Source organism: Oncorhynchus gorbuscha, linkage group LG17 (genome assembly GCF_021184085.1).
Source record: "Oncorhynchus gorbuscha isolate QuinsamMale2020 ecotype Even-year linkage group LG17, OgorEven_v1.0, whole genome shotgun sequence".
Lineage (NCBI taxonomy): Eukaryota > Metazoa > Chordata > Actinopteri > Salmoniformes > Salmonidae > Oncorhynchus > Oncorhynchus gorbuscha.
Genome location: NC_060189.1, coordinates 7,732,128 through 7,759,706, shown reverse-complemented (window position 1 = coordinate 7,759,706; position 27,579 = coordinate 7,732,128). Strand labels below are relative to the sequence as shown.

General features: G+C 39.3%; 1 protein-coding gene and 1 pseudogene across 1 annotated transcript; both read left to right on the top strand.

Annotated features, from left to right (window-relative positions):
* The first annotated feature begins 8,779 nt into the window (after positions 1-8,779).
* On the top strand, positions 8,780-15,109 carry LOC124001895 (annotated as a pseudogene).
* A 3,322-nt stretch (positions 15,110-18,431) lies between these two features.
* prlh2r (prolactin releasing hormone 2 receptor) lies at positions 18,432-26,605 on the top strand. Its single transcript, XM_046308819.1, has 2 exons — positions 18,432-18,563; positions 21,680-26,605. Exon 2 carries the CDS (start codon positions 21,682-21,684, stop codon positions 22,900-22,902), a length of 1,221 nt encoding a protein of 406 aa, XP_046164775.1. The 5' UTR covers positions 18,432-18,563; positions 21,680-21,681; the 3' UTR covers positions 22,903-26,605.
* The last annotated feature ends 974 nt before the right edge of the window (positions 26,606-27,579 follow it).

Below are 27,579 nucleotides of genomic sequence, written 5' to 3'. Positions count from 1 at the left end.
GTATTTTCAATATGTATTTATTATGGGGTGGCAGGGTAGCCTAGTGGTTAGAGCATTGGACTAGTAACCAAAAGGTTGCAAGTTCAAATCACCCAGCTGACAAGGTACAAAATCTGTCGTTCTGCCCCTGAACAGGCAGTTAACCCACTGTTCCTAGGCCGTCATTGAAAATAAGAATTTGTTCTTAACTGACTTGCCTAGAAAAAAAAAAAAAAATTATGGATCCCCATTAGCTGCTGCCAAGGCAGCAAAATTAAGGCAGTTTATACAATTTTAAAAACATTACAATACATTCACAGATTTCACAAGACACTGTGCCCTCTGGCTCCTACTCCACCACTACCACATATCTACAGTACTAAATCCATGTGTGTGCATGTGTCTGTGCCTATGTTTGTGTTGCTTCAGTCTCCGCTGTTCCATAAGGTGTTTTTTTGTGTCTGTTTTATAAATCAAACTTTACTGCTTGCATCAGTTACTTGATGTGGAATAGAGTTCCATGTATTCATGGCTCTATGTAGTGCTGTGTGCCCCCCATAGCCGGTCCTGGACTTGGGGACTGTGAAGAGACCTCTGGTGGCATGTCTTTTGGGGTATGCATGGGTGTCCGAGGTGTGTACCAGTAGTTTAGACAGACAGCTCGGTGCATTCAACATGTCAATACCTCTCATAAATATAAGTAGTGATGAAGTCAATTGCTCCGCCTGGTGTCCCCGATATTTCATAGTGTTCTATTGTTTCCTGTACTTGTCTTATATTATCTCCAATGTATCGTCCATGTAAAAAAAACCTGTTTACTTTTTAAATTCCATGTGCCAAGCATTTTGCTAGGAGTTTTGCATCACAACACTGAAGTGTAAGAGGACTTCACCTTTTTAAATGGACTGGATCTTTATATTTACCACTTGGGTCCTGTTTCAGTAATAACGGTATCAGACCTTCTTGTTGCGTGTCTGATAATCTACCATTTATATAGGAGTGGTTAAAACAAGCCAATAATGGTCCTTTGAGTATACCAAAAAAAGTGTTGTATACTTCCACTGGTATGCCATCCAGCCCTGGAGTTTTCCCATCCTTAAAGGCCCCAATTGCCTCAAGCAGTTCCTCTTCTGTAATTTGTCCTTCACATGAGTCTTTCTGTACAGATATTAATTTTACATTATTATTAGGAAAAAAATCCATACATTTAGTTTCAGTTAGTGGAGATGGAGGAGCATGAAATGAAAACATATTCTTAAAGTACTTTACCTCTTTAAAAATATAATTTGGTGAATCATGCGTGACTCCATCATTTGTAACAAGTTTTAATAAAAAATAATTTGGTAGCATTTCTATTTTGAAGATTGAAAAATAATTTGGTGCATTTTTCCCCAATATTCCATCCAGTTCACTTTACTATTATAATATATTACACTAGATCTTTCTTGAATAAGTTCTTCCATTTCTTTATGTTTTTCCTCTAACTTATTCTGTGCCTCTATAGTACCAATTTTATTGCTATCTAACTGTATTGTTAGTCCTTCAATATCCTTTGAAAATATGGACTCCTTTGATCTAAATTGCTCTTATTTTATAGATGAGTACTGAATTGCATTGCCTCTAAAGGCACATTTAAAAGTGTCCCATACAGTAAGGGGATCTGCTGTACCGATATGTCTGAAAAAGTCAGTTATAAATTCTTCTGTCCTAGTTCTAAACAATTTATCATCTAGTAGGCTTTGATTAAATTTCCAATATCCTCGCCCACGTGGACATTCTGTAAGAGTAATATATATGCCAATTATGTGATGATCCGACCGCATTCTGTCCCCTATCAACACTTTTAAAACTTTTGGTGCCAGAGAGAATGGTATAAGAAAGTAATCAAGACGACTAGCTTGATTAAGCCTCCGCCATGTAGAGTGGGGAGAACAAGTATTTGATTCACTGCCGATTTTGCAGGTTTTCCCACTTACAAAGCATGTAGAGGTCTGTAATTTTTTATCATAGGAACACTTCAACTGTGAGAGGCGGAATCTAAAACAAGAATCCAGAAAATCACATTGTATGATTTTTAAGTAATTAATTAGCATTTTATTGCATGACATAAGTATTTGATCACCTACCAGTAGGAATTCCGGCTCTCACAGACCTGTTAGTTTTTCTTTAAGAAGCCCTCCTGTTCTCCACTCATTACCTGTATTAACTGCACCTGTTTGAACTCATTACCTGTATAAAAGACACATGTCCACACACTCAATCAAACAGACTCCAACTTCTCCACAATGGCCAAGACCAGAAAGCTGTGTAAGGACATCAGGGATAAAATTGTAGACCTGCACAAGTCTGGGATGGGCTTCATGACAATAGGCAAGCAGTTTGGTGAGAAGGCAACAATTGTTGGCGCAATTATTAGAAAATGTAAGAAGTTCAAGATGACGGTCAATCACCCTCGGTCTGGGGCTCCATGCAGGATCTCACCTCGTGGGGCACAAAGATCATGAGGAAGGTGAGGGATCAGCCCAGAACTACACGGCAGGACCTGGTCAATGACCTGAAGAGAGCTGGGACCACAGTGTTAAAGAAAACCATTAGTAACACACTACGCCGTCATGGATTAAAATCCTGCAGCGCACGCAAGGTCCCCCTGCTCAAGCCAGCGCATGTCCAGGCCCATCTGAAGTTTGCCAATGACCATCTGGATAATCCAGAGGAGGAATGGGAGAAGGTCATGTGGTCTGATGAGACAAAAATAGAGCTTTTTGGTCTCAACTCCACTCGCAATGTTTAGAGGAAGAAGAAGGATGAGTACAACCCCAAGAACACCATCCCAACCGTGAAGCATGGAGGTGGAAACATCATTCTTTGGGGATGCTTTTCTGCAAAGGGGACAGGACGACTGCACCGTATTGAGGGGAGGATGGATGGGGCCATGTATCGCGAGATCTTGCCCAACAACCTCCTTCCCTCAGTAAGAGCATTGAAGATTGGTCGTGGCTGGGTCTTCCAGCATAACAACGACCCGAAACACACAGCCAGGGCAACTAAGGAGTGGCTCCGTAAGAAGCATCTCAAGGTCCTGGAGTGGCCTAGCCAGTCTCCAGACCTGAACCCGATAGAAAATCTTTGGAGGGAGCTGAAAGTCCGTATTGCCCAGCGACAGCCCCGAAACCTGAAGTAGAAGGTCTGTATGGAGGAGTGGACCAAAATCCCTGCTGCAGTGTGTGCAAACCTGGTCAAGAACTACAGGAAACATATGATCTCTGTAATTGCAAACAAAGGTTTCTGTACCAAATATTAAGTTCTGCTTTTCTGATGTATCAAATACTTATGTCATGCAATAAAATGCAATCAATTACTTAAAAATCATACAATGTGATTTTCTGGATTTTTGTTTATAATTCCGTCTCTCACAGTTGAAGTGTAACTATGATTTTAAAAATTACAGACCTCTACATGCTTTGTAAGTAGGAAAACCTGCAAAATCAGCAGTGTCTCAAGTACTTGTTCTCCCCACTGTATATCTCACTAGGTCAGGGTATTTAAGTCTCCATATATCCACTAATTCCAATATATCCATGACATTCATGATTTCCTTAAGTGCCTGAGGGTGATAGTTTGTAGTGTGATATCCTTTCCAGTCCATAGAGGTATTTAAGACCGTATTAAAATCTCCCACCATAATAATAGAGTGTAGTGTTGCTTGTAGAGTTGATAAATTCTTATATATATTTTTAAAGAAGCTTGGATCATCATTATTTGGACCGTATAGGTTATCCAATAACATATAAATAATAACATCCCTAATAACATATTTAAAATAATCCATCTACCTTGAGGATCTGTTTGGACAATTTGCACATTTGGATCAAAATGATTGTTAATTAAAACCATCACCCCTTTTGAATTTCTTTGCCCATGGGAGAAGTATATTTCGCCCCCCCCCCAGTTATTTTTCCACAAAACTTCTTCTAAAACTGTTGAATGGGTTTCCTGTAAACAATAGATATTATATTCCTTCTCTTTTAGCCAGGTAAATACTGATTGTCTTTTCTTATCATCTGCTAGGCCATTACAATTGTAACTTATTTCACCACTTACCATAATGAGACACAACTTTCAATTCTTGTTTGTAAATGTACCATTAGAAAGTAACATAATGATTGAGTGTCTATATAGCTGTACCATGATATTTGCATTGCTACTAAGTAAACCTCCAATTGTTCCCTACTATTCCACCCGCTAAAAGCTCTCCTCATCCCGAGTTGGGTTGTCATCCCAATGCCTGGCAGACCACCCTCGACCCCCTGTATCCCATAACCCATAACCGACTGGGATTACCGAATTGAAGTAGATTAACTACCAAATGCATTTCCATCGCCCTCACCTTGATTTGTATTATATATAACTGTGGATCATCCTTTATTGTCACAAACATCTTTTACTCCTTCGCAACAGTTGTGGGATACACACATACACCCACCCACACACACTCAACCCATACCCCCACACAACCATAAGCTCACTTACTCAACAATTGCACCACCCCAGAGCCCAACTCAAGATAGGTCTTGATTTACAAATGCACTTGCAGTTGCAGCTGCACGAGAAGTCCTGCAAGACCGCACAAAAAATTGGCAAAAATTAAGAGATTTTATTTACCATTGTCACATCCTAGATGATGGGGTTCAAATCTACACCTCTACCCTGAAACCCCCACAATACAGTCACCCGTATTGACCATATTCCCAAGCATCTCCATGCAGTCCGACTTTGATTCTGTGCCACCAGGGTCACAATAATATACCCCCTCTCTGAATGTCCGAGTGTGACCCCCTCCCCATGGGTTACTACAGCTAGTGTTGCCAGCACTGCCACTGCCTGGGTGGGGGCACCCCACCGGAATCCCCACCAACTAGGTACAAGGTAATCAAGGTTCTCATTAACAGCTTTGAGAATTTCCTTGTGTAGTATGCTCCCCCTTTAGGGGCTTTGGCTTTGCAGGACCAACCCTGCCAAGCAGGCTCAGAATCTTGAGGGGGCAGTGCTGCTCTTGGTCTCTGACCATCATTTGGCTGCATACATACCGCTTACAGCATGCACACAAAACAGTTAGGAACTTCTCCTTAGTATCTGGGTCATTCAGGTGTGTGCCTAGGGTATAGGGTCATGGACCGTACCATTACATTAGGACTTCTCCTGAGTATCTGGGTCATTCAGGTGTGTGCCTAGGGTATAGGGTCATGGACCGTACCATTACATTAGGACTTCTCCTTAGTATCTGGGTCATTCAGGTGGGTGTCTAGGGTATAGGGTCATGGACCGTACCATTACATTAGGACTTCTCCTTAGTATCTGGGTCATTCAGGTGGGTGTCTAGGGTATAGGGTCATGGACCGTACCATTACATTAGGACTTCTCCTTAGTATCTGGGTGATTCAGGTGGGTGTCTAGGGTATAGGGTCATGGACCGTACCATTACATTAGGACTTCTCCTTAGTATCTGGGTCATTCAGGTGGGTGTCTAGGGTATAGGGTCATGGACCGTACCATTAAAATAGGATCATAAATAAATAATTAGATATAATTTATTTTAAAAATGTAGTTCCCCATGATAGGACAATAACAAATCAAATGTATCATCTGTTTTAAAACTGTTCCACCATGATAGGACAATAAATAAATAAATAAGACGTATAGTTCATTATAAAAGTATATCCACCATCTGAACAACATTGAAAGCCCTCTCATACCCAGGCTCACAGCAATACATTGGCTCTGGGATATGCAACCATTTCATTACTCACTCACTCAACTTACAAACATAACAAATCAAAAATAAACATACACTACACCATCCACACATACTGTGCTTTCTGTTTACTTAGTTTTTATCTTCACTATGTTGAATTAGTGCTTGTGTGTTCAATTAGTTATATGTGAAGATATATAGAAAAGTGATATTTTTTATTGTATTGTTTACAATCCATAACCGGACTAGAATTGTGTTTATTTTCCTCATCTATGAGAACTTTGCCATTTTTAAAATAACAATGGAGTAGTGTTTGTGTCTCTGAATATTATGTTGCTTTATCTCTCTGTTCTCAGTTTTTCTCACTAGGGACTGGAACTGTGGGAGGACATATTTTCATTATGTCCTTCCACAAAGGTACCTGCTCTATCCAGAGTAGCCTACTCTCCCTTCTCTGATAGCTGGAAATACTAGCTAATCCTTTTTCACCCTCTTCCATGGTAACACAGTCAGCCATGTGGATGATTGGAAGCATCTAACAGACTGACTCTGGTCTTCCAACATAGGTGCCTGGTGCGGTTGCTAGGTGATTTGTGACACAACTGCAAACCCTCTATTATAATAATAATCTGAAATCATAATGGCTATAATGATGTAATAGTGCTCTGACAACATAATGCCCTTAATGGGGTAATAATTCTCTGTAATAACAATACACTTTATGTCAGCTAGCCAGAAAACATTGCAAATGTAGCAAAAACGGTTGGTTTAAAATACTACATATAAAATACTACATGTAAGTAGTATTATAGTAAGCCAACAAATGTAAAACTAATATGAGTAGCAAAGCTTTTCCCAATTATTGATCTTCAAAATTCCATTTGGGTTGCGCAATGGCGGAAATGGAACTGGATGGCGAGTTTGAAACAAGAAGCGTGTTGAGTAAATGTTGGAGAAGATGAATGGAAAACAGTCGATGAATGGAACAAAATGGAAATTGACTAAAATTGAAAAATATGCTAAGTTTAATGCAGACAAGTATTAGTTTTCTGGTTGGGATGTGTTTTTTTGGATAAGGATGAATATCTGGGAGATACGTATGACGTCTTGGTGCTTTCAAGACTACTCTGAAGAAAATGGGTCAAATCATGATGCCAGTGATCCTCAGGTTGTAATGTCGGAGCTCTAGAAAGACGTCTGAGTTTCCGACTTGGAATTCCCAGTTGGATGACCATCCAAAACTATTTTTCCCAGTCGGCGCTTGTTTTTTTTCCCAGAGTGACCAGTTGTCTTGAACGCGCTGACATCGGAAGTCGGAGAGTTCCCAGTTGTTTTGAACATGGCATTACCATTAGGCAGAAGAGGCAATTGCCTCACAGACCTCACATCATCAAGGGGCCTCGTGAGCTTTTTGGTGATAAAACCTAAAGAGCATTCCAGAGCATGAGTTAGTGTTTCTGTTCTATATGGTACCAGACAGAGATGGTTCCAGTTTGGAGTTGTAGGGACAGACAATGAAAACTGTTGACACAGCAGATACTGTCTGCTATGTATTATAGGTATCTTTCATACAAATCTTAACTATGTGACCCAACCTTTATATCTGTTGTTCGTCATGTAGGTTGAAAGGGGAGTATCTTGGCTATAAAAGACCTTTGTACTTTTGTCTCGCCGCTCTCAACGGATCATCAGAAACTACGATTTGTTGACCAGCCATCGCTATTGCAAAGCTCTCACTATTAAAGATTTAGTAGTATAACTCTGACTTGCGTGATAAGTTTGTCTCTCCTCATTTGATAGTAAAGAAATGAACCACCACAGTGGTTAGTACCCATCACCTGACCAGAATGGAAAAAGGGAAGAAAGTCTGGTTATTTTTATATATACACACACACAAAGAACACCTCCCTATGCATTTAAAGATATAAGGTGTCACAGGAGGAGTATATAAGGTACCACAGGAGGGGTGTATAAGGTACCACAGGAGGGGTATATAAGGTAAAACAGGTGGAGTATTTAAGGTACCACAGGAGATTGGTGGCATCTTAATTGGGAAGGACGGGCTTGTGGTAAAGAATGGAGCGGAATTGGTGGAAGGGTATCAATGTCACGTTCTTTCAAAATCGAACCCAGAAGCAGACCAGGACAAGGAGAGTAGGAAGAAGGTGAGTATTTATTTACAAGTGAATGTATAGATATATCCAGGTGGCGTAGCGGGCAGTGGTGGTGAGTTGATGGGAGTAAATAGGTGGATCCAATGGGGTAGCGGAATCCTCCGTCGACCAGGCGGGAATGGGGTAAATGATCCGGGTGAGTAACTGAAGACAGAACAAACGGAGGTAAGTTTAAGGCAAGCAATACGTAAAAAACAACAAAACAAATTCTATCCAACTTGAGGCTGATACTATGGCACAACATACTGTTCATGGCTAACGATCCGGCAGGGAATGGATGTCAGGTCCGGGCTTATGAAGAGGAGAGATGATGATCAGGACCAGGTGTGCAGATAGCTGATGGGATACAGGTGCGGGATGATGATGATGATTTCATTTGGCATCAGCTGTAGCATAGATATTAGAGAAAAGCATATCTGGCTGTAGGCCAGACAAACCTAATCACACTGATAACCTTATTTTTGTGATCTTTTTGTTTTCCTCCCTCACAGTAGGTTGCGGCAATTCACCTTTTGGGGTGTAGTCTGCCAATATACCTTGAAGGGGAAGAAGAAGAAGAAGAAGAAGAAGAAGAAGAAGAAGAAGAAGAAGAAGAAGAAGAAGAAGAAGAAGAAGAAGAAGATAAAGAAGATAAAGAAGATAAAGATGATGATGATTTAATTTGGCCTCAGCTGTAGCAGAGATATTAGAGAAATGTATCTCTGGCTGTAAGACGGTCAAACCTAACCCTAACCACATTGCTAACCTTATGCCCAACCCTAACCTTAAATTAAGACCAAAAAGCTTTATTAAAATAAAATAAAAACGATTTCATTTGAACCTATTTTGACTTTGTGGCTGTAGTAACTAGAGACAACCATTTAGGACCCAGCTGCAGGACACACTTCCTGGTCCCCACAGAGCTGGCCAATAATATTGGGATTACATAAATCAAAGCCAATAAGCATCCATAGAACCTCAGAATGACTTGACAGGCAGTTATCTAGTCAGATCACTCAAAACACGCCAAAGAAGGATTGCCTTGTTTGGATATTGTTTGAGATTCTTCCAGCTTGAGGAGCAGGCTAGCTAGCTAACGTTAACAAAGTAAAGTCCTAGATACTACCTGGTAATATACTGTTTAGCTGCTCTAAATTGAAGTCGAAGGTAAGACACCAATAAACATATTTCATCTAGCAGAGTGAATGTTTACCATTTATTGTTTCAAATTCCAATGACAAGGTGATTATTTTAGTTGCAGCTAGCTAACGTTAACTACATTGGCGTTAGCATTAACGAGCTAGCTACATCTAAAGTACGGTAATATCCTAGCTAACAAATAGGAACATTCTGATTCATTGTTGCAGTTTATCTCATTTCTAATTTGGTGGACAGTTTACCAACACCTTGGGTTTGGTATACCTTCAAACTTAATTGCATTGCTCTTTCTAGCTGTAATTTAATGTATTATTGAGCCTGCTATTAGTAGTTCATCACTTTTTTCCATGGTAGAAAAAGTACAAAATTGTCATACTTGAGTAAAAGTAAAGCTACCTTAATAGAAAATGACTCAAGTGAAAGTCACCCAGTAAAATACTACTTGAGTAAAAATCTCAAAATATTTGGTTTTAAATATACTTAATAAGTACCAAAAGTAAATGGAATTGCTCAAATATATTAAGTATCAACAGTATTAATCATTTTAAATTCCTTATATTAAGCAAACCAGACGGCACAATTTCATAGTTTTTAAAAATGTATTTACGGATAGCCAGGGGCACACTCCAACACTCAGACATTTACAAATGAAGCATTTGTGTTTAGTGAGTGTGCCCGGTCAGAGGCAGTAGAGGGATGACAAGGGATGTTTTCTTTATAAGTGTTAATTGGAACATTTTCCTGTAAACATGTAGTGAGTATTTTTGTGTGCGAGGAAAAATGTATGGAGTAAAAAGTAGATTATTTTCTTTAGGAATGTAGTAAAGTAAAAGTTGGCAGAAATATAAATAGTAAAGTCATGTACAGATACTTTAAAGTACTACTTAAGTAGTTTTTTGGAGTATTTCTACCTAAGTACTTACTTACTTACTGACTTTATTGTCCCCATGGGGAAATTGTGTTGCAGTGTCATGTACACATTTAAAGTGGTGTTTAAATACAAAATAAGATTGACAATACAACTTTCATAACAGTTACGCACCAATAAAAATAATACTAGTAAGAAATAAGAAATAAAACTGTATTTTTTTTAAAGAAGAAAAGACTAGCCTGCTGGCCTTACGGGGGTCAATGGGAACATTCGCCCGAGCTATTTAGGAGGGATATCACACCAGGCATAAATTATTGTCTCGTTCTGTTTTTCCTGCTGAGGGGTGCCCTATACCTGCGCCCAGAGGGGAGTAATTCAAAGTCCAGGTACAGGGGGTGGCTTGGGTCTAAAATGACAACACTGACTATATTGTTGATGATGCTTGTCTCAACAGATCACTGTATCTACATGAAGATGATTGACGATTTCGAGAGTCATAAGGCCCGGTCCGGCAGAGATCTGTGGTCAGAGATCTGCTGGAGCCTGCCTGACGTGCAGGAGGAAGATCAAGGCCGAGGAGAGGATAATGCTGCTCTGTTCAAAGATTCATTCCATCCGTCACATGTTGACAATGACCTGCAATCTAATGGCAGGTCTATGAGTTTCTCCTCTCACAGCGTCTGGGAACCTATGGAAGACTCGGATGTCTACATTGCTAGTTTAGGTAAAGTCAATCTAATATCGACCTTCTGTTTTGACTCACCCTTATCTATGGCCCAGTTGATGCCATCAATAGGGCTGTGGCGGTCATTACATTTTGTCAGCCTGTTATTGTCATGCAAAAGGATGGCAGTCTCACGCTAATTGACCATTAATTAACAGAAACATGTTTAGCATCTCCAGTCTCTACTCATACAAGCAGCATACAAGCTTCTGATGTGCACCTTTGGAACATCTATATTTAAAAAGTATAATAAATCAATTGAATACAAACCATCACAATAAATTCATTATTTATGTTAGTCAGGTCTAAACAAAACATTATGATATGATTATATATATATTTTTTTCAGAATATGTGTTGGGCCTAGTTTATATTATCTGGCTATCCACCATGCTGTAGGCTTGTTAATTTAGCAGACAAGATATAAGTCCTGTGCCATTATTGTATATGTTATAGGATTTTATAATAAGAAGAATATATTTGAACTTAGCTGAATAAAATATAATCAATATTTTTCCCATTCTGGAGTGAGAGTGCGCACATATGAAGTGTCTATGTTGAGCACAAAAGTGATAATTTGAAACAGGTCCTATATACTAGATTTAGAGTTATTTGGCAACTTTAGAATGCCTTATAAATCAAAAGATATATGGGCTGCATGATGCGACTATATAGGGCTATTGATGCGACTATATAGGGCTATTGATGCGACTATATAGGGCTATTGATGCGACTATATAGGGCTATTGATGCGACTATATAGGGCTATTGATGCGACTATATAGGGCTATTGATGCGACTATATAGGGCTATTGATGCGACTATATAGGGCTATTGATGCGACTATATAGGGCCATTGATGCGACCTATATAGGGCCATTGATGCAACCTATATAGGGCCATTGATGCGACCTATATAGGGCCATTGATGCGACCTATATAGGGCCATTGATGCGACCTGTATAGGGCCATTGATGCGACCTGTATAGGGCTATTGATGCGGACTGTATAGGGCTATTGATGCGACTGTATAGGGCTATTGATGCGACTATATAGGGCTATTGATGCGACTATATAGGGCCATTGATGCGACCTGTATAGGGCCATTGATGCGACCTGTATAGGGCCATTGATGCGACCTGTATAGGGCCATTGATGCGACCTGTATAGGGCTATTGATGCGACCTGTATAGGGCTATTGATGCGACCTGTATAGGGCTATTGATGCGACCTGTATAGGGCTATTGATGCGACCTGTATAGGGCTATTGATGCGACCTGTATAGGGCTATTGATGCGGACTGTATAGGGCTGTATAGGGCTATTGGGCTATTGATGCGACTGTATAGGGCTATTGATGGCCTGTATAGGCCTATGATGCGACCTGTATAGGGCTATTGATGCGACCTGTATAGGGCTATTGATGCGACAGTATAGGGCTATTGATGCGACTATATAGGCTATTGAAAACTATAATGCACTATAATTGTAGGCTAAATCTGAATTAGTTTATTTTAGGATAGACAAATTATTTACCAAATATCGTAAATCAGTATTTTGTTTAATGTTTTTCTGCCATGTGTAATTATGCGGTTGGCTATGTATTGTATAATGGCACAATCATTATTTTAATTCAGCTTTTGAGAGGGCTTGGGCTCATATATAGGCCTGTTCTTATGCATTAGCTCTAATATATATGCCAGATTCAAATTAATCATCACCATATGGCAGTTTTTATCCAAAGCGACTTACAGTCATGTGTGCAATTCATCACCCCACTACCCTGGCGTTACAAGCGCCATGCTCTACCAACTGAGCTACAGAAGGACCACAACATCCACAGGTACCAGGACCACAACATCCACAGGTACCATGTGGTCAGGCTTTGAAACAACATCCACAGGTACCATGTTTTCCACTCATGTCAGAGTGGTTAGCAGGACAATAGAGCCCTGAGTAACCAGGCCATTAGCGACCTGATGATCGTTAGCGAATTGGGTAGGCTACTACTAATGCATGTCCAGAATGCATAAAACGAGATTTCCGTGACTCAACTGTCATGTAGAATTTTACTGCAGCCGTGGCGATAATAGAGTCACCGTTAACAGCGCTAGTCATGACTCATGGCTGCAGGTGTGGAGGTAATATAGTCACCGTAACAGCCCTAGCCATCAACCCTGGTCCTTGCTAGTATGGAACAAAAGCCTGTATACCTAACAGCTACCTAGGACCAGTGTTTGTGACCATCACTGCTTTACTGTAGTTAAGAGGGTCAGTCTTCTTTCCATTCTTGATGTGCTGGGTTTCTGTACAGCACTTTGAGATATCAGCTGATGTACGAAGGGCTATATAAATACATTTGATTTGATGTTGGATTGACTCTGTACTGGTACCTCCTGTATATAGCCTCCACATTGACTCTGTACCGGTACCCCCTGTATATAGCCTCCACATTGACTCTGTACCGGTACCCCCTGTATATAGTCTCCACATTGACTCTGTACCAGTACCCCCTGTATATAGCCTCCACATTGACTCTGTACCGGTACCCCCTGTATATAGCCTCCACATTGACTCTGTACCAGTATCCCCTGTATATAGCCTCCACATTGACTCTGTACCAGTACCCCCTGTATATAGCCTCCACATTGACTCTGTACCAGTACCCCCTGTATATAGCCTCCACATTGACTCTGTACCAGTACCCCCTGTATATAGCCTCCACATTGACTCTGTACCAGTACCCCCTGTATATAGCCTCCACATTGACTCTGTACCAGTACCCCCTGTATATAGCCTCCACATTGACTCTGTACCAGTACCCCCTGTATATAGCCTCCACATTGACTCGGGACCAGTACCCCCTGTATATAGCCTCCACATTGACTCGGGACCAGTACCCCCTGTATATAGCCTCCACATTGACTCGGGACCAGTACCCCCTGTATATAGCCTCCACATTGACTCTGTACCAGTACCCCCTGTATATAGCCTCCACATTGACTCTGTACCGGTACCCCCTGTATATAGCCTCCACATTGACTCTGTACCAGTACCCCCTGTATATAGCCTCCACATTGACACTCTACCAGTACCCCCTGTATATAGCCTCCACATTGACTCGGGACCAGTACCCCCTGTATATAGCCTCCACATTGACTCTGTACCGGTACCCCCTGTATATAGCCTCCACATTGACTCTGTACCAGTACCCCCTGTATATAGCCTCCACATTGACTCTGTACCAGTACCCCCTGTATATAGCCTCCACATTGACCCTGTACCAGTACCCCCTGTATATAGCCTCCACATTGACTCTGTACCAGTACCCCCTGTATATAGCCTCCTTATTGTTATTTTATTGTGTTACTTAAAAAAATATATGTATTTAGTTTGTTTGGTAAATATTTTCTTATCTCTTGAATTGCATTGTTGGTTAAGGGCTCTGAAGTAAACATTTCACGGTAACCTGTTGTATTCCGCGCATGTGACAAATAATTTGATTTGATAGGTGTAAGCTGTAGTTCATGCAGAATATTTTATGTCCAGAAAGATAATGAATTGGGAATGTATCCAAACACAGGTTTTACTGTTAATCCTGGTCTCCCCTTGGCTATTTGGAATGATCGTGAGATAGCCAGAAATCAAGGTCCCATATTACTTAGCTTACTAATGAAATTCATTCTAAATCCTGTCTTTCAGAGAATCGTCTGAAGAGAATAAAGGGCCAGTGTACTGAGGTGACGTCCAGGGACATGCTGCGCTCCTATCTCAGGCCAAAACAGAATGCTGGGATAGATTCTTGCACGACGCTCAGAGCTCGGAAATCTTTCAGGAGGACGAGCTAGATCAGAGGTGAGTAGAAGAGCATCATTTGTTGTACAGGCAGAAGTAAGTCTATAAAACTCACTATCACTGAGCAGCTTTGAAGGCTGAGCTTGTAAAGTTTATTACAGGTCCAGCGATTGTTCTGTTGTCCACCTTGCCTCTTTGTGTAATGATAGGATGTGTGATAACTTCCCTTCACAGTACCCTGGAGCATCTAAAGCGTTGGCTGGTACCTGAGAAAGTAGCCATCAGCGCTGAGGAGCTGGAGTGTCTCCTCCTGCCGTCACTGAGCTGAGAGCAGACCTCCACGGACCAATCACAGAGCAGACCAGAGGCAGCCACTCAGAACCCCGAAGAGGACAAGAGTCCCATACCTGAGAAATAGCTTCCTGTTCACCGCAGACATTTTTATACGTTATCATGTGTTATTCATGTTCAGAAACATGATTGAATTTCCTGTACTGTCATTATTAGGTTATGTTTATTTGTCTTTATTATTGAGGAGAAAGAATTCGGTGACATATCGTTGCAAATATTGGATCGGTCCATTTTTTTGTCATGTTACTCCAATCAAATGTTGTTGATTTTATGATATGGTTCAAAATAAAAAGCAGTTAATTCTTGGGGTAATATCCCGAAACCACACCGGGTGCATTTTTGTTAGGCTACTACGCTATGTTGGTCTGTAATGTTGTAACGAGCTTTGGCACGGCTTTAAGATACCAGTCCAATCAAGAGTATTGATAGCTCAGATGAAATCATTATAAATGTAGCTACTATATGTTCATTACCATGTATGATAAATATACTACGTTCATTACCATGTATGATAAATATACTACGTTCATTATAATGTATGGTAAATATATACTTTCATTATAATGTATGATAAATATTCATTACCATGTATGATAAATGTACTACGTTCATTACCATGTATGATAGATATACTACGTTCATTACCATGTATGATAAATATACATTAAATATACTTATTTCATTATGTATGATAAATATACTACGTAAATGTATGATAAATATACTTTCATTATAATAAATATACTACGTTCATTATTACCATGATAAATATACTACGTTCATTACCATGTATGATAAATATACTACGTTCATTATTACAATGTATGATAAATATACTACGTTCATTATAATGTATGATAGATATACTACGTTCATTACCATGTATGATAAATATACTTATTTCATTATAATGTATGATAAATATACTACGTTCATTACCATGTATGATAAATATACTACGTTCATTATTACCATGTATGATAAATATACTACGTTCATTATAATGTATGATAAATATACTACGTTCATTACCATGTATGATAAATATACTACGTTCATTATTACCATGTATGATAAATATACTACTTTCATTATAATGTATGATAAATATAACTACGTTCATTATTACCATGTATGATAAATATACTACGTTCATTAGTATGATAAATATACTAGATTCTTAAATGTATGATAAATATACTACATTCATTATAATGTATGATAAATAACTAATTCATTACCATGTATGATAAATATACTTTCATTACCATGTATGATAAATATTTCATTACCATGTATGATAAATATACTCCCAAAAATGTATGGTAAATATATACTTTCATTATAATGTATGATAAATATACTACGTTCATTACCATGTATGATAAATATACTACGTTCATTACCATGTATGATAAATATACTACGTTCATTACCATGTATGATAAATATACTTATTTCATTATAATGTATGATAAATATACTACGTTCATTACCATGTATGATAAATATACTACGTTCATTATAATGTATGGTAAATATATACTTTCATTATAATGTATGATAAATATACTACGTTCATTACCATGTATGATAAATATACTACGTTCATTATTACCATGTATGATAAATATACTACGTTCATTATAATGTATGATAAATATACTACGTTCATTATAATGTATGATAAATATACTACGTTCATTACCATGTATGATAAATATACTTATTTCATTATAATGTATGATAAATATACTACTTCATTACCATGTATGATAAATATAGCTACGTTCATTATAATGTATGATAAATATACTAGTTCATTATAATGTATGATAAATATACTGTTCATTACCATGTATGATAAATATACTCCGTTCATTATTACCATGTATGGTAAATATACTACGTTCATTATAATGTATGATAAATATACTACGTTCATTATTACCAATTTGTAAGTCGCTCTGGATAAGAGCGTCTGCTAAATGACTTAAATGTAATGTAAATGATTACCATGTATGATAAATATACTACGTTCATTATTACCATGTATGATAAATATACTCCGTTCATTATAATGTATGATAAATATACTACGTTCATTACCATGTATGATAAATATACTACGTTCATTACCATGTATGATAAATATACTACGTTCATTACCATGTATGATAAATATACTACGTTCATTACCATGTGTGATAAATAAACTACGTTCATTATCATGTGTAATGTACTGTGCTAGATATTTTAGATTCTGTCAATTGGATGAGAGATTAATTTTTACTACGGAAGCTTTTGAAACAAAGCTAATGAACTTGAAAAAAGTATCTCTCTACTTGTCTTTCTTTCAAGTTCAGAAAATACTCCCAAAAATCACTGGACATGCACACTACATGATACTCTTTAGCCTCTACTGTATAGCCTCTACTGTATATCCTCTACTGTATAGTCTCTACTGTATATATTCTACTGTATAGCCTCTACTGTATAGCCTCTACTGTATATCCTCTACTGTATAGTCTCTACTGTATATATTCTACTGTATAGCCTCTACTGTATAGCATCTACTGTATAGCCTCTACTGTATATCCTCTACTGTATAGTCTCTACTGTATATCCTCTACTGTATATCCTCTACTGTATAGTCTCTACTGCATATCCTCTACTGTATAGCCTCTACTGTATAGTCTCTACTGTATATCCTCTACTGTATATTCTCTACTGTATAGCCTCTACTGTATATCCTCTACTGTATAGTCTCTACTGTATATCCTCTACTGTATAGCCTCTACTGTATATCCTCTACTGTATAGTCTCTACTGTATAGCCTCCACTGTATATATTCTACTGTATAGCCTCTACTGTATATCCTCTACTGTATAGCCTCTACTGTATATCCTCTACTGTATAGTCTCTACTGTATAGCCTCTACTGTATATCCTCTACTGTATAGTCTCTACTGTATAGCCTCTACTGTATAGCCTCTACTGTATATCCTCTACTGTATAGTCTCTACTGTATAGCCTCCACTGTATATATTCTACTGTATAGTCTCTACTGTATATCCTCTACTGTATAGTCTCTACTGTATATCCTCTACTGTATAGTCTCTACTGTATATCCTCTACTGTATATCCTCCACTGTATATATTCTACTGTATAGCCTCTACTGTATAGTCTCTACTGTATATATTCTACTGTATATCCTCTACTGTATAGTCTCTACTGTATATCCTCTACTGTATATATTCTACTGTATATCCTCTACTGTATAGTCTCTACTGTATAGTCCTCTACTGTATAGCCTCTACTGTATATCCTCTACTGTATAGTCTCTACTGTATATCCTCTACTGTATAGCCTCTACTGTATATCCTCTACTGTATAGTCTCTACTGTATATCCACCCCTAGATGGCAGCATTGTGATCCACAAAATAACTTTGACGTAAATAAATCCGCACAGCCAAATAATATGTTGACTGAGAACGAGTAGTGAGTGACATTCAGAATTATATCAACTATCTTATGTACTTCATTTAATAATAGTCAGCAGTGGCGCCTCGAGCAAATGAAATCATACGTCTGTGGAGGTGTCCCCCCCCCCGCTTAGCAGTCAGATTGCTCCTTATTCAGATGCAGCAGTGAAAAGGTGGACTACTTGAAGGGAGACATTGACGGAGGGAGCTGTGCAGATATCCTTCTCACAAGAGTTGCTTTGAAGAATCTCTCTTGGATCTCTGTTGAAGTTGTTCAACTACAACAACAAAAAAGGTAAATATATATTCAATGTGTTTTTGTTATATATTTATAGAAATGCTGCTTCCAAAGGGAAATGAATGAATATAGGATATTTCAAACGTGGATTGTAAAATAAGTTATGATGTTTCTTTGACATTAAGTGTGCATGCTTTTGCGTAATATAATTATTGCATTTTTTACTATATGATATTAATTCTGGAATACATTTATTTCACACTATGACCATGGACTGTAGCTGATTTGATACAAGACCACTATACAGTATGATACAGAAAACATCTTGTTTGCATGTCAACTGATTTAAATGTTTGAAATTTAAGCCAATTTATTAGTCAGGTGAGTGAGCATTAACATTTTTCCACAATGGAACAACAACTATAGGCAAAGGCACCGACTTTATGGTTTATACAGTCTTCCTAGACTAGTGGCTATGTTAGTAGACAAGTATGCATGGACAGTAACTAGTCGTGAAGAGCTACGGGTCTAAAACTTCATTAATTAAACCATTCATTCATCCAACAATTTATTCATCCATCCATCCATCTCTTCATTAATTAGACCATTCATTCATCCATCCATCCATCTCTTCATTAATTAAACCACTTATTCATCCAACCATTTATTCATCCATCCTTCCATCTCTTCATTAATTAAACCATTCATTCATCCATCCATCTATTCATTAATTCGACCATTCATTCATCCATCCATCTCTTCATTAATTAAACCACTTATTCATCCAACCATTTATTCATCCATCCATCCATCTCTTCATTAATTAAACCATTCATTCATCCAACCATTTATTCATCCATCTCTTCATTAATAAAACCATTCATCCAAACATTTATTCATCCATCCATCCATTTTCATTAATTAAACCATTCATCCAACCATTTATTCATCCATCCATCTCTTCATTAATTAAACCACTCATTCATCCAACCATTTATTCATCCATCCATCTCTTCATTAATTAAACCATTTCATCCAACCATTTATTCATCCATCCATCTCTTCATTAATTAAACCATTCATTCATCCAACCATTTATTTGTCCATCCATCCATCTCTTCCTTAATTAAACCATTCATTCATCCATTTATTCATTCATCCATTTATCTCTTCATTAATTAAACCATTCATTCATCCAACAATTTATTTGTCCATCCATCCATCTCTTCCTTAATTAAACCATTCATTCATCCATTTATTCATTCATCCACCTATCTCTTCATTGATTAATTAATTAATTCATGATACATTTTCCTGAGATATCATACTCTTGAGTCCCGTACAGCCCTGACAAATATGAAATCATGAATGATTTGGTTCTCCTTCACAGATGCATTTATTATGTAAAGGACTTACCTGATTTATGTCTCTATCTGTCTTTTTGAAAATGGATTAGGCTAACATGATGAATTTTCTTCAAGTTTACCCGTGGTCCAGTTCACACCTAGGTCAACCTGTGGTCCACACAGAAACACAGTCACCTCAGACTCGTGTTTTCTCTGCACCAAGCTCAGAAATACAGTTCGACTCATATCTATGAGCACATTGAGCTTTCCCACTTTTATTATTGACCCATATTGTCATTTGGAGAATCTGTTTAGCCATGACCTAAATACACACATTGTGGCCTATCCCTGTCAAATCTGAACATGATTTAATCGTATTATTTAATAGTCCAGATCAGATTCAGAACGTTTGCTAATACCATTTGGAACTTGCCCCCCTCACCCCCCCGCCCAACATTCAATTGAATGTAGCTGTGGACTTTTGAATGGAACATGTTTATTTTTGTAATGGCGGGCATGTTCTCGCTGCCCAACAATAGCAAAGGATAGAGAGGGAAATGTAGAAAGCAACAGAGTTCTGATTGTATTACTACATAAGACTGATATTGTCCAGGGCAAAGTGCACCTCATTGTCAACTCAAGTCAATCCAAACGGGGCAGCAGGTAGCCTAGCAGTTAACAGCGTTATGCCAGTAACCAAAAAGTTGCTGATTCAAATGCCAGTGACGACAGGTAAAACAAATCTGCCGAGGTGCCATTGAGCAAGGCCCTTAACCCTAATTGCTCTGGATTAAAGCGTCTGCTAAAATGTAGAAAATGCAAATAACCTCTATTCAGAAAAACTCTCTGAATACCAACAAAACTCAATCATTTCACATTTCAACTATAGACTAATCACATAGCCTGCCAAATGAGAGGCAAAGTGTTGAAGAGGCATAGTTCATTTTCAAAGGTTATCCCGGCTGATATTTCAGTAGGTGTTGTTGAATATGGAAGATGATAATTAGCCTTTTAAATATCATTATTCAGAACTTTACCATGCTATGAGAGACTATGATGAGGTGATGAAATAGACAATGAATGAGATATCACAATTACACCATTGATAATATGCGATTTGACAGCCAAAGTACCCCTTAACATTAATTCAAGTGTAATATTTGGTTTCTCTTTTTACTGACCTGCATTTCTTTATTGTAGTACGATTTAGCTCTGATGATGTTTTCCACGATGATGTTTTCTCTGATGATGTTTTCCCTGGTGATGTTTTCCCTGATGATGTTTTCCCTGATGATGTTTTCCCTGATGATGTTTTCCCTGATGATGTTTCTCTGATGATGTTTTCTCTGATGATGTTTTCTCTGATGATGTTTTCTCTGATGATGTTTTCTCTGATGATGTTTCTCTGATGATGTTTTCTCTGATGATGTTTCTCTGATGATGTTTTCTCTGATGATGTTTTCCCTGGTGATGTTTTCTCTGATGATGTTTTCCCTGATGATGTTTTCCCTGGTGATGTTTTCTCTGATGATGTTTTCCCTGATGATGTTTTCCCTGATGATGTTTTCCCTGATGATGTTTTCTCTGATGATGTTTTCCCTGGTGATGTTTTCTCTGATGATGTTTTCCCTGATGATGTTTTCTCTGATGATGTTTTCCCTGATGATGTTTTCTCTGATGATGTTTTCCCTGATGATGTTTTCCCTGGTGATGTTTTCTCTGATGATGTTTTCTCTGATGATGTTTTCCCTGATGTTGGTTTCTCTGATGTTGTTTTCTCTGATGTTGGTTTCTCTGATGTATTCCCTGTTCTGTTGTGTTTTACAGGGATGGACAACAGGGAGTTTTCTCTGAACTGCTCTTGGGTAGAGAACACATCTCTCCCTGCCGACTCCTCAACGTCCTCCTCCTCCTTCACTGGGTTGGATCTCCTATTTGACCTGAAGCCCCTATTCATCCCTCTCTACTCCATGGTGATCCTGGTCGCCTGCTCTGGCAACCTCCTGCTGCTCTTCCTCATCGGGCTCAACAAGAAGAGACACAACACCACCAACTTCCTGATCGGCAACTTGGCGCTAGTCGATTTGGTCATGTGCATCTTCTGCGTGCCCCTGACGGCCTCCTATGCCTTCGACAAGCGAGGGTGGCTCTTCGGATGCTTCATGTGCCACTTTGTCACATTGATGCAGTCGGCGACGGTTTTCGCAGCCGTCTTGTCACTCACAGCCATTGCAGTGGACCGGTACGTCGTTGTGGCCTATCCCATTCGCAGGCGGTTGGGTTGCCAGTTTTGCTGGGGTTTGGTGGCTGCCATCTGGTTGTGTAGCCTTGCGTTCTCCACTCCCACGGCTCTCCACATTGCCTACCTGGACCTGAGCGCCACCGGTCTCCACATGGTCGTCTGTGAGGAGTTCTGGCATGGCCAGGAGCGGGGACGCCTTGTCTACTCCTGCTTTGTCCTGGTCTTCTCTTACTTTGTGCCACTCGCCGCTGTGTCTGCATCCTACCTCGCTATCTCCTACCACTTGAGACAAAGGAACATTTCTGGTTTGATGGCGGCGGGTCCTGTTTCCAATCAAATGAACTGGGGGCGAAAGAGAAGAAAGACTTTCTGCCTCCTCCTTGTGTCGGTGCTCTGCTTCGCCTTCTCCTGGCTCCCTCTTCAGGTGGTCAATCTCATCCGCGACCTGGATACTGACTTCACCATCCTGGGCAAGAGCCACGTCAACGTGATCCAAGTGTCGTGCCACCTGTTAGCTATGAGCTCGGCGTGCTACAACCCATTTATCTACGCGTCGCTCCACGACAAGTTCCTGTCCTGCCTGTGTCATCGTGACCTCTTCCCCCGTCACAGAGGAGTGGGGGGTCGAGGGCCAAGGGGAAACAGCAGCAGCTTCATGACATCCCACCGACTGCACCGTGTGAATACCTTCTCCACCCTGGGCGACATCCCGGTGGTTCTGGGGAACAAGATGCCACAGGAGAGCTGGCTGTTGCGGCAGGCACATAAGTCCTCAACCACTACAATAATTGACCATAATTACATGTAGTTGGAGTTTGAATGAGGAAGCACCTTATGACACATGGGCCAGAGCACTGAAAGCGAAGGATGTATCTGAAAGATCAATTTTCTCCCCTTTGACCTCATCCTCTAATTAATTCTGAGAAGGACGTCAGGAGAGAGTAATCAGGTAAATGCTATTGAGATAGAGTCCCTATCGCTGAGACGTCAACCAACAAAACATTTGGAAATCAGGTGGGATGAGGTTGGCACCAATGTAGCTGACAGCTGCACCTGAACGAGCACGGATCCATGACAAAACAATATATTTCTGAGCTTACAGTCACTGGTAGAAGATAACTGCCAAAATAAAGGAAACACCAACATAAAGCGTTGGGCAACCACCAGCCAGAACAGCTTCAATGCACCTTGGCATAGATTCTACAAGTGTCTAGAACTGTATAGGAGGGATGTGACACCATTTTCCTATAAGAAATTCCATAATTTGGTGTTTTGTTGATGATGTTGGAAAGCACCGTCTCAGGCGTCGCTCCAGAATCTCCCATAAGTTTTCAATTGGGTTGAAATATGGTGACTGAGACAAGAATGGAATATGGTTTACATAATTTCATGCTCATCAAACCATTCAGTGACTACTAATGCCCTGTGGGTGGGGGCATTGTCATCCTAAAGGGGGCTAGCAAAATAATGGCCTGCCCAGCATTTTTCATACATGACACTAAGCATGATGGGATGTTAATTGCTTAATTACCTTAATTAAGCACCTGCTTTCAATATACTTTGTATCCTTCATTTACTCAAGTGTTTCCATTATTTTGTCAGTTACCTGTATATCTATGGAAATACAATTTATGCAGATTTATTTTTAAACACTTTTGTTGGCCACAAAAAACGATCATACTATGAAGCAGATCAAAAGCTGGTCATTTGTATCTCTGATAATAAACAGGGTAGTTTGGGTCCTGAATGCTGGTTGGCTGAAACAGCATTCCAACGGTGTGTATATCAGACAATATAACACAGCTACGACACAAGTTCTTTTTTACTGTTATATTTATGTTGGTAACGGGCTTATAATAGCAATAAGGCATCTTGGGGGTTTGTGGTATATGGTCAGCAAATAGTACGGATAGCCATGTGATTAGCTGTTCAGGAGTCTTATGGCTTGGGGGTAGAAGCTGTTAAGAAGCCTTTTGGACCTAGACTTGGCGCTCCGGTACCGCTTGCCGTGGGGTAGCAGGGAGAACAGTCTATTCAGTAAATGGCTGTTTATTTGACACTACAAGACACTATAAGACACTATACCGTCTGATATACCATGGCTTTCAGCCAATCAGCATTCAGGGCTCAAACCACCCAGTTTAAAATGGCCAACATACCACACCTTCTCAGGCCTTATTGCTTAAATAAACATAGGAATCAAATGAACAGCCATTTAATGAATAGATTGTGGTGTCAATATGCTTTACTGAATACATTGTGGTGTCAATATCCTTTACTGAATACATGGTGGTGTCAATATGATTTACTGAATCGATTGTGGTGTCAATATGATTTACTGAATCGATTGTGGTGTCAATATGCTTTACTGAATTAACTGTGGTGTCAATATGAATACATTGTGGTGTCAATATGAATAGACTGTGGTATTAATGTACTTTACTGAATGTATTGGGGTGTCAATACTATTTACTGAATAGATTGTGGTGTCAATATGAATTGGTCTCCCGGGTGATGCTGTGGTCTAAGACATTGCATCTCAGTGCAAGGGGCATCACTGCAGTACCTGGTTTGAATCCAGGCTGCGTCAGATCTGGCTGTGGTTGGCAGTCCCATATGGCGGCGCACAATTGGCCCAGCGCCGTCCAGGTTTGGCTGGGGTAGGCCGTCATTGTAAATAAGTATTTGTTATTAACTGACTTGCCTAGTTAAATAAATAAAATATATATTGTAGTGTCTAAGGGGCTGATTCAGACTTAAGAATTCATACCTTTCCTATGCACTTCTCAGTATTTGGTATTCAGACATACCTTATTCAGTCGCTTAACTCGCTCTGGTTACCCTGCGTGCTCTGAATCCATTTCATTCACACGCTAAAAATCATCCCACTTGCTGGCCAACATATTTTAATAATAATATATGCCATTTAGCAAGATGCTTTTATCCAAAGCAAGTTACAGTCATGTTTTCATACATTATCCCCTGTGTATTTATACCTGTGTTTTCTGTCTGTCTGTTGACAGTTCGTCTTGTTTGTTCAAGCCTACCAGTGGTTTCTCTCAGCTCCTGGTTTTCCCTAGTCTCTCTTTTTCCGCGTCCTCCTGGGTTTTGACCTTTGCCTGTACCTGAGCCTGCCTGCCTGCCAGTACCTTTGCTCCTGCCCTGGATTATCGACCACTGCCTGCCCCTGTAGTTACAATGAACACTGTTAATTCACTCAGTCTGCACTTGGGTCTTACCTTGGAACTTGTTCGATACAAAGGACCACCTAGATATAGGAGTCAAATAAACAGACATTTACTGAATAGATTGTGGTGTCAATATGCTTTACTGAATAGATTGTGGTGTCAATATGCTTTACTGAATAGATTGTGGTGTCAATATGCTTTACTGAATAGATTGTGGTGTCAATATGCTTTACTGAATAGATTGTGGTGTCAATATGCTTTACTGAATGGAATGTGTTGTCAATATGCTTTGCTGAATAGATTGTGGTGTCAATATGCTTTGCTGAATAGATTGTGGTGTCAATATGCTTTGCTGAATAGATTGTGGTGTCAATATGCTTTGCTGAATAGATTGTGGTGTCAATATGCTTTGCTGAATAGATTGTGGTGTCAATATGCTTTACTGAATAGATTGTGGTGTCAATATGCTTTACTGAATAGATTGTGGTGTCAATATGCTTTACTGAATGGAATGTGTTGTCAATATGCTTTGCTGAATAGATTGTGGTGTCAATATGCTTTGCTGAATAGATTGTGGTGTCAATATGCTTTGCTGAATAGATTGTGGTGTCAATATGCTTTACTGAATAGATTGTGGTGTCAATATGCTTTACTGAATAGATTGTGGTGTCATGATTTACTGAATAGATTGTGGTGTCATGATTTACTGAATGGATTGTGGTGTCATGATTTACTGAATGGATTGTGGTGTCATGATTTACTGAATGGATTGTGGTGTCATGATTTACTGAATGGATTGTGGTGTCAATAGGATTTATTGAATGGATTGTGAATGAGACAGATGTTCAATTTGTTAGCAAATGTTTGAAAGATTTCTCTAAGACACTTTACTCTACATATAGCTTATGCAGTTTAAGAGATTGAATATCATTGATGATGTGTATGTAAATATTTTTGAATGAGTTATTTATAATCCTCAAGATGAGCAAATGTTTAATGTTGTAGTCCCATTACACTACTACTCCAATTTGAATCAATGTTCATAAATGTTAATGTGAAATGTAATATTGTGTAGATTTTTGTTACTTTAAATGTTGTGTAAAATTAACAATTTGTTATGTTGTTTTGTCTATTAGATTATGACAGGATAAACTTGATAATGAACATACCATTGTATAGCACTTTAGATTGTCATGCAGCATGTTGGTTGTGTTGCTCTTGATGTTAAAGTTTAACATTAAAATAACATTGAAGGACCTGTGGATTGGGCCACTCTGAGACTAATACTTACTGACGCTTAATTTGAATAAACAGATGCTTTGGAAACCACTCCAACTACTCAATATGTCTGTCTTGATTACCATGAAGCCATCAGCCAGGTGTCTGAGAAGATTTTCAGATAGCTTATGCACTTTGCAGTGCTTAAATGTAAGTTTGATTTGTGCAAATTAATTCACAACTCTGAATATCTAAATGTCACGTTGTTATGCAACTGATGAAGTCAGAATCATCCAATATGTTTTATTTCCAGGGACCTCATGATACGATATCATCACAATACTTTGGTGCCGATATGACGTATTGCGATTCTCACGATTCTAAACTCAGCAAAAAAAAGAAATGTCCTCTCACTGTCAGCTGCATTTATTTTCAGCAAACTTAATATCTGTACATATAAACATAACAAGATTCAACAACTGAGACATAAACTGAACAAGTTCCACAGACATGTGACTAACAGAAATGGAATAATGTGTCCCTGAACAAAGGGGGGGTCAAAATCAAAAGTAACAGTATCTGGTGTGGCCACCAGCTGCATTAAGTACTGCAGTGCATCTCCTCCTCATGGACTGCACCAGATTTGCCAGCTCTTGCTGTGAGATGTTACCCCACTCTTCCACCAAGGCACCTGCAAGTTCCCAGACATTTCTGATGGGAATGGCCCTAGCCCTCACCCTTTGTTCCAACAGGTCCCAGATGTGCTCAATGGGATTGAGATCCGGGCTCTTCAACTGGCCATGGCAGAACACTGACATTCCTGTCTTGCAGGAAATCACGCACAGAACGAGAAGTTTGACTGGTGGCATTGTCATGCTGGAGGGTCATGTCAGGAGGAGCCTGCAGAAAGGGTACCATGAGGGAGAAGGATGTCTTCCCTGTAACGCACAGTGTTGAGATTTCCTGCAATGATAACAAGCTCAGTCCGATGATGCTGTGACACACCGCCCCAGACCATGACGGACCCTCCACCTCCAAATCGATCCCGCTACAGAGTACAGGCCTCGGTGTAAACTCTC

Excerpts from the sequence above, each read along its gene's own strand:
- prlh2r (XM_046308819.1), top strand. The coding sequence starts at position 21,682 with ATGGACAACAGGGAGTTTTCTCTGAACTGCTCTTGGGTAGAGAACACA.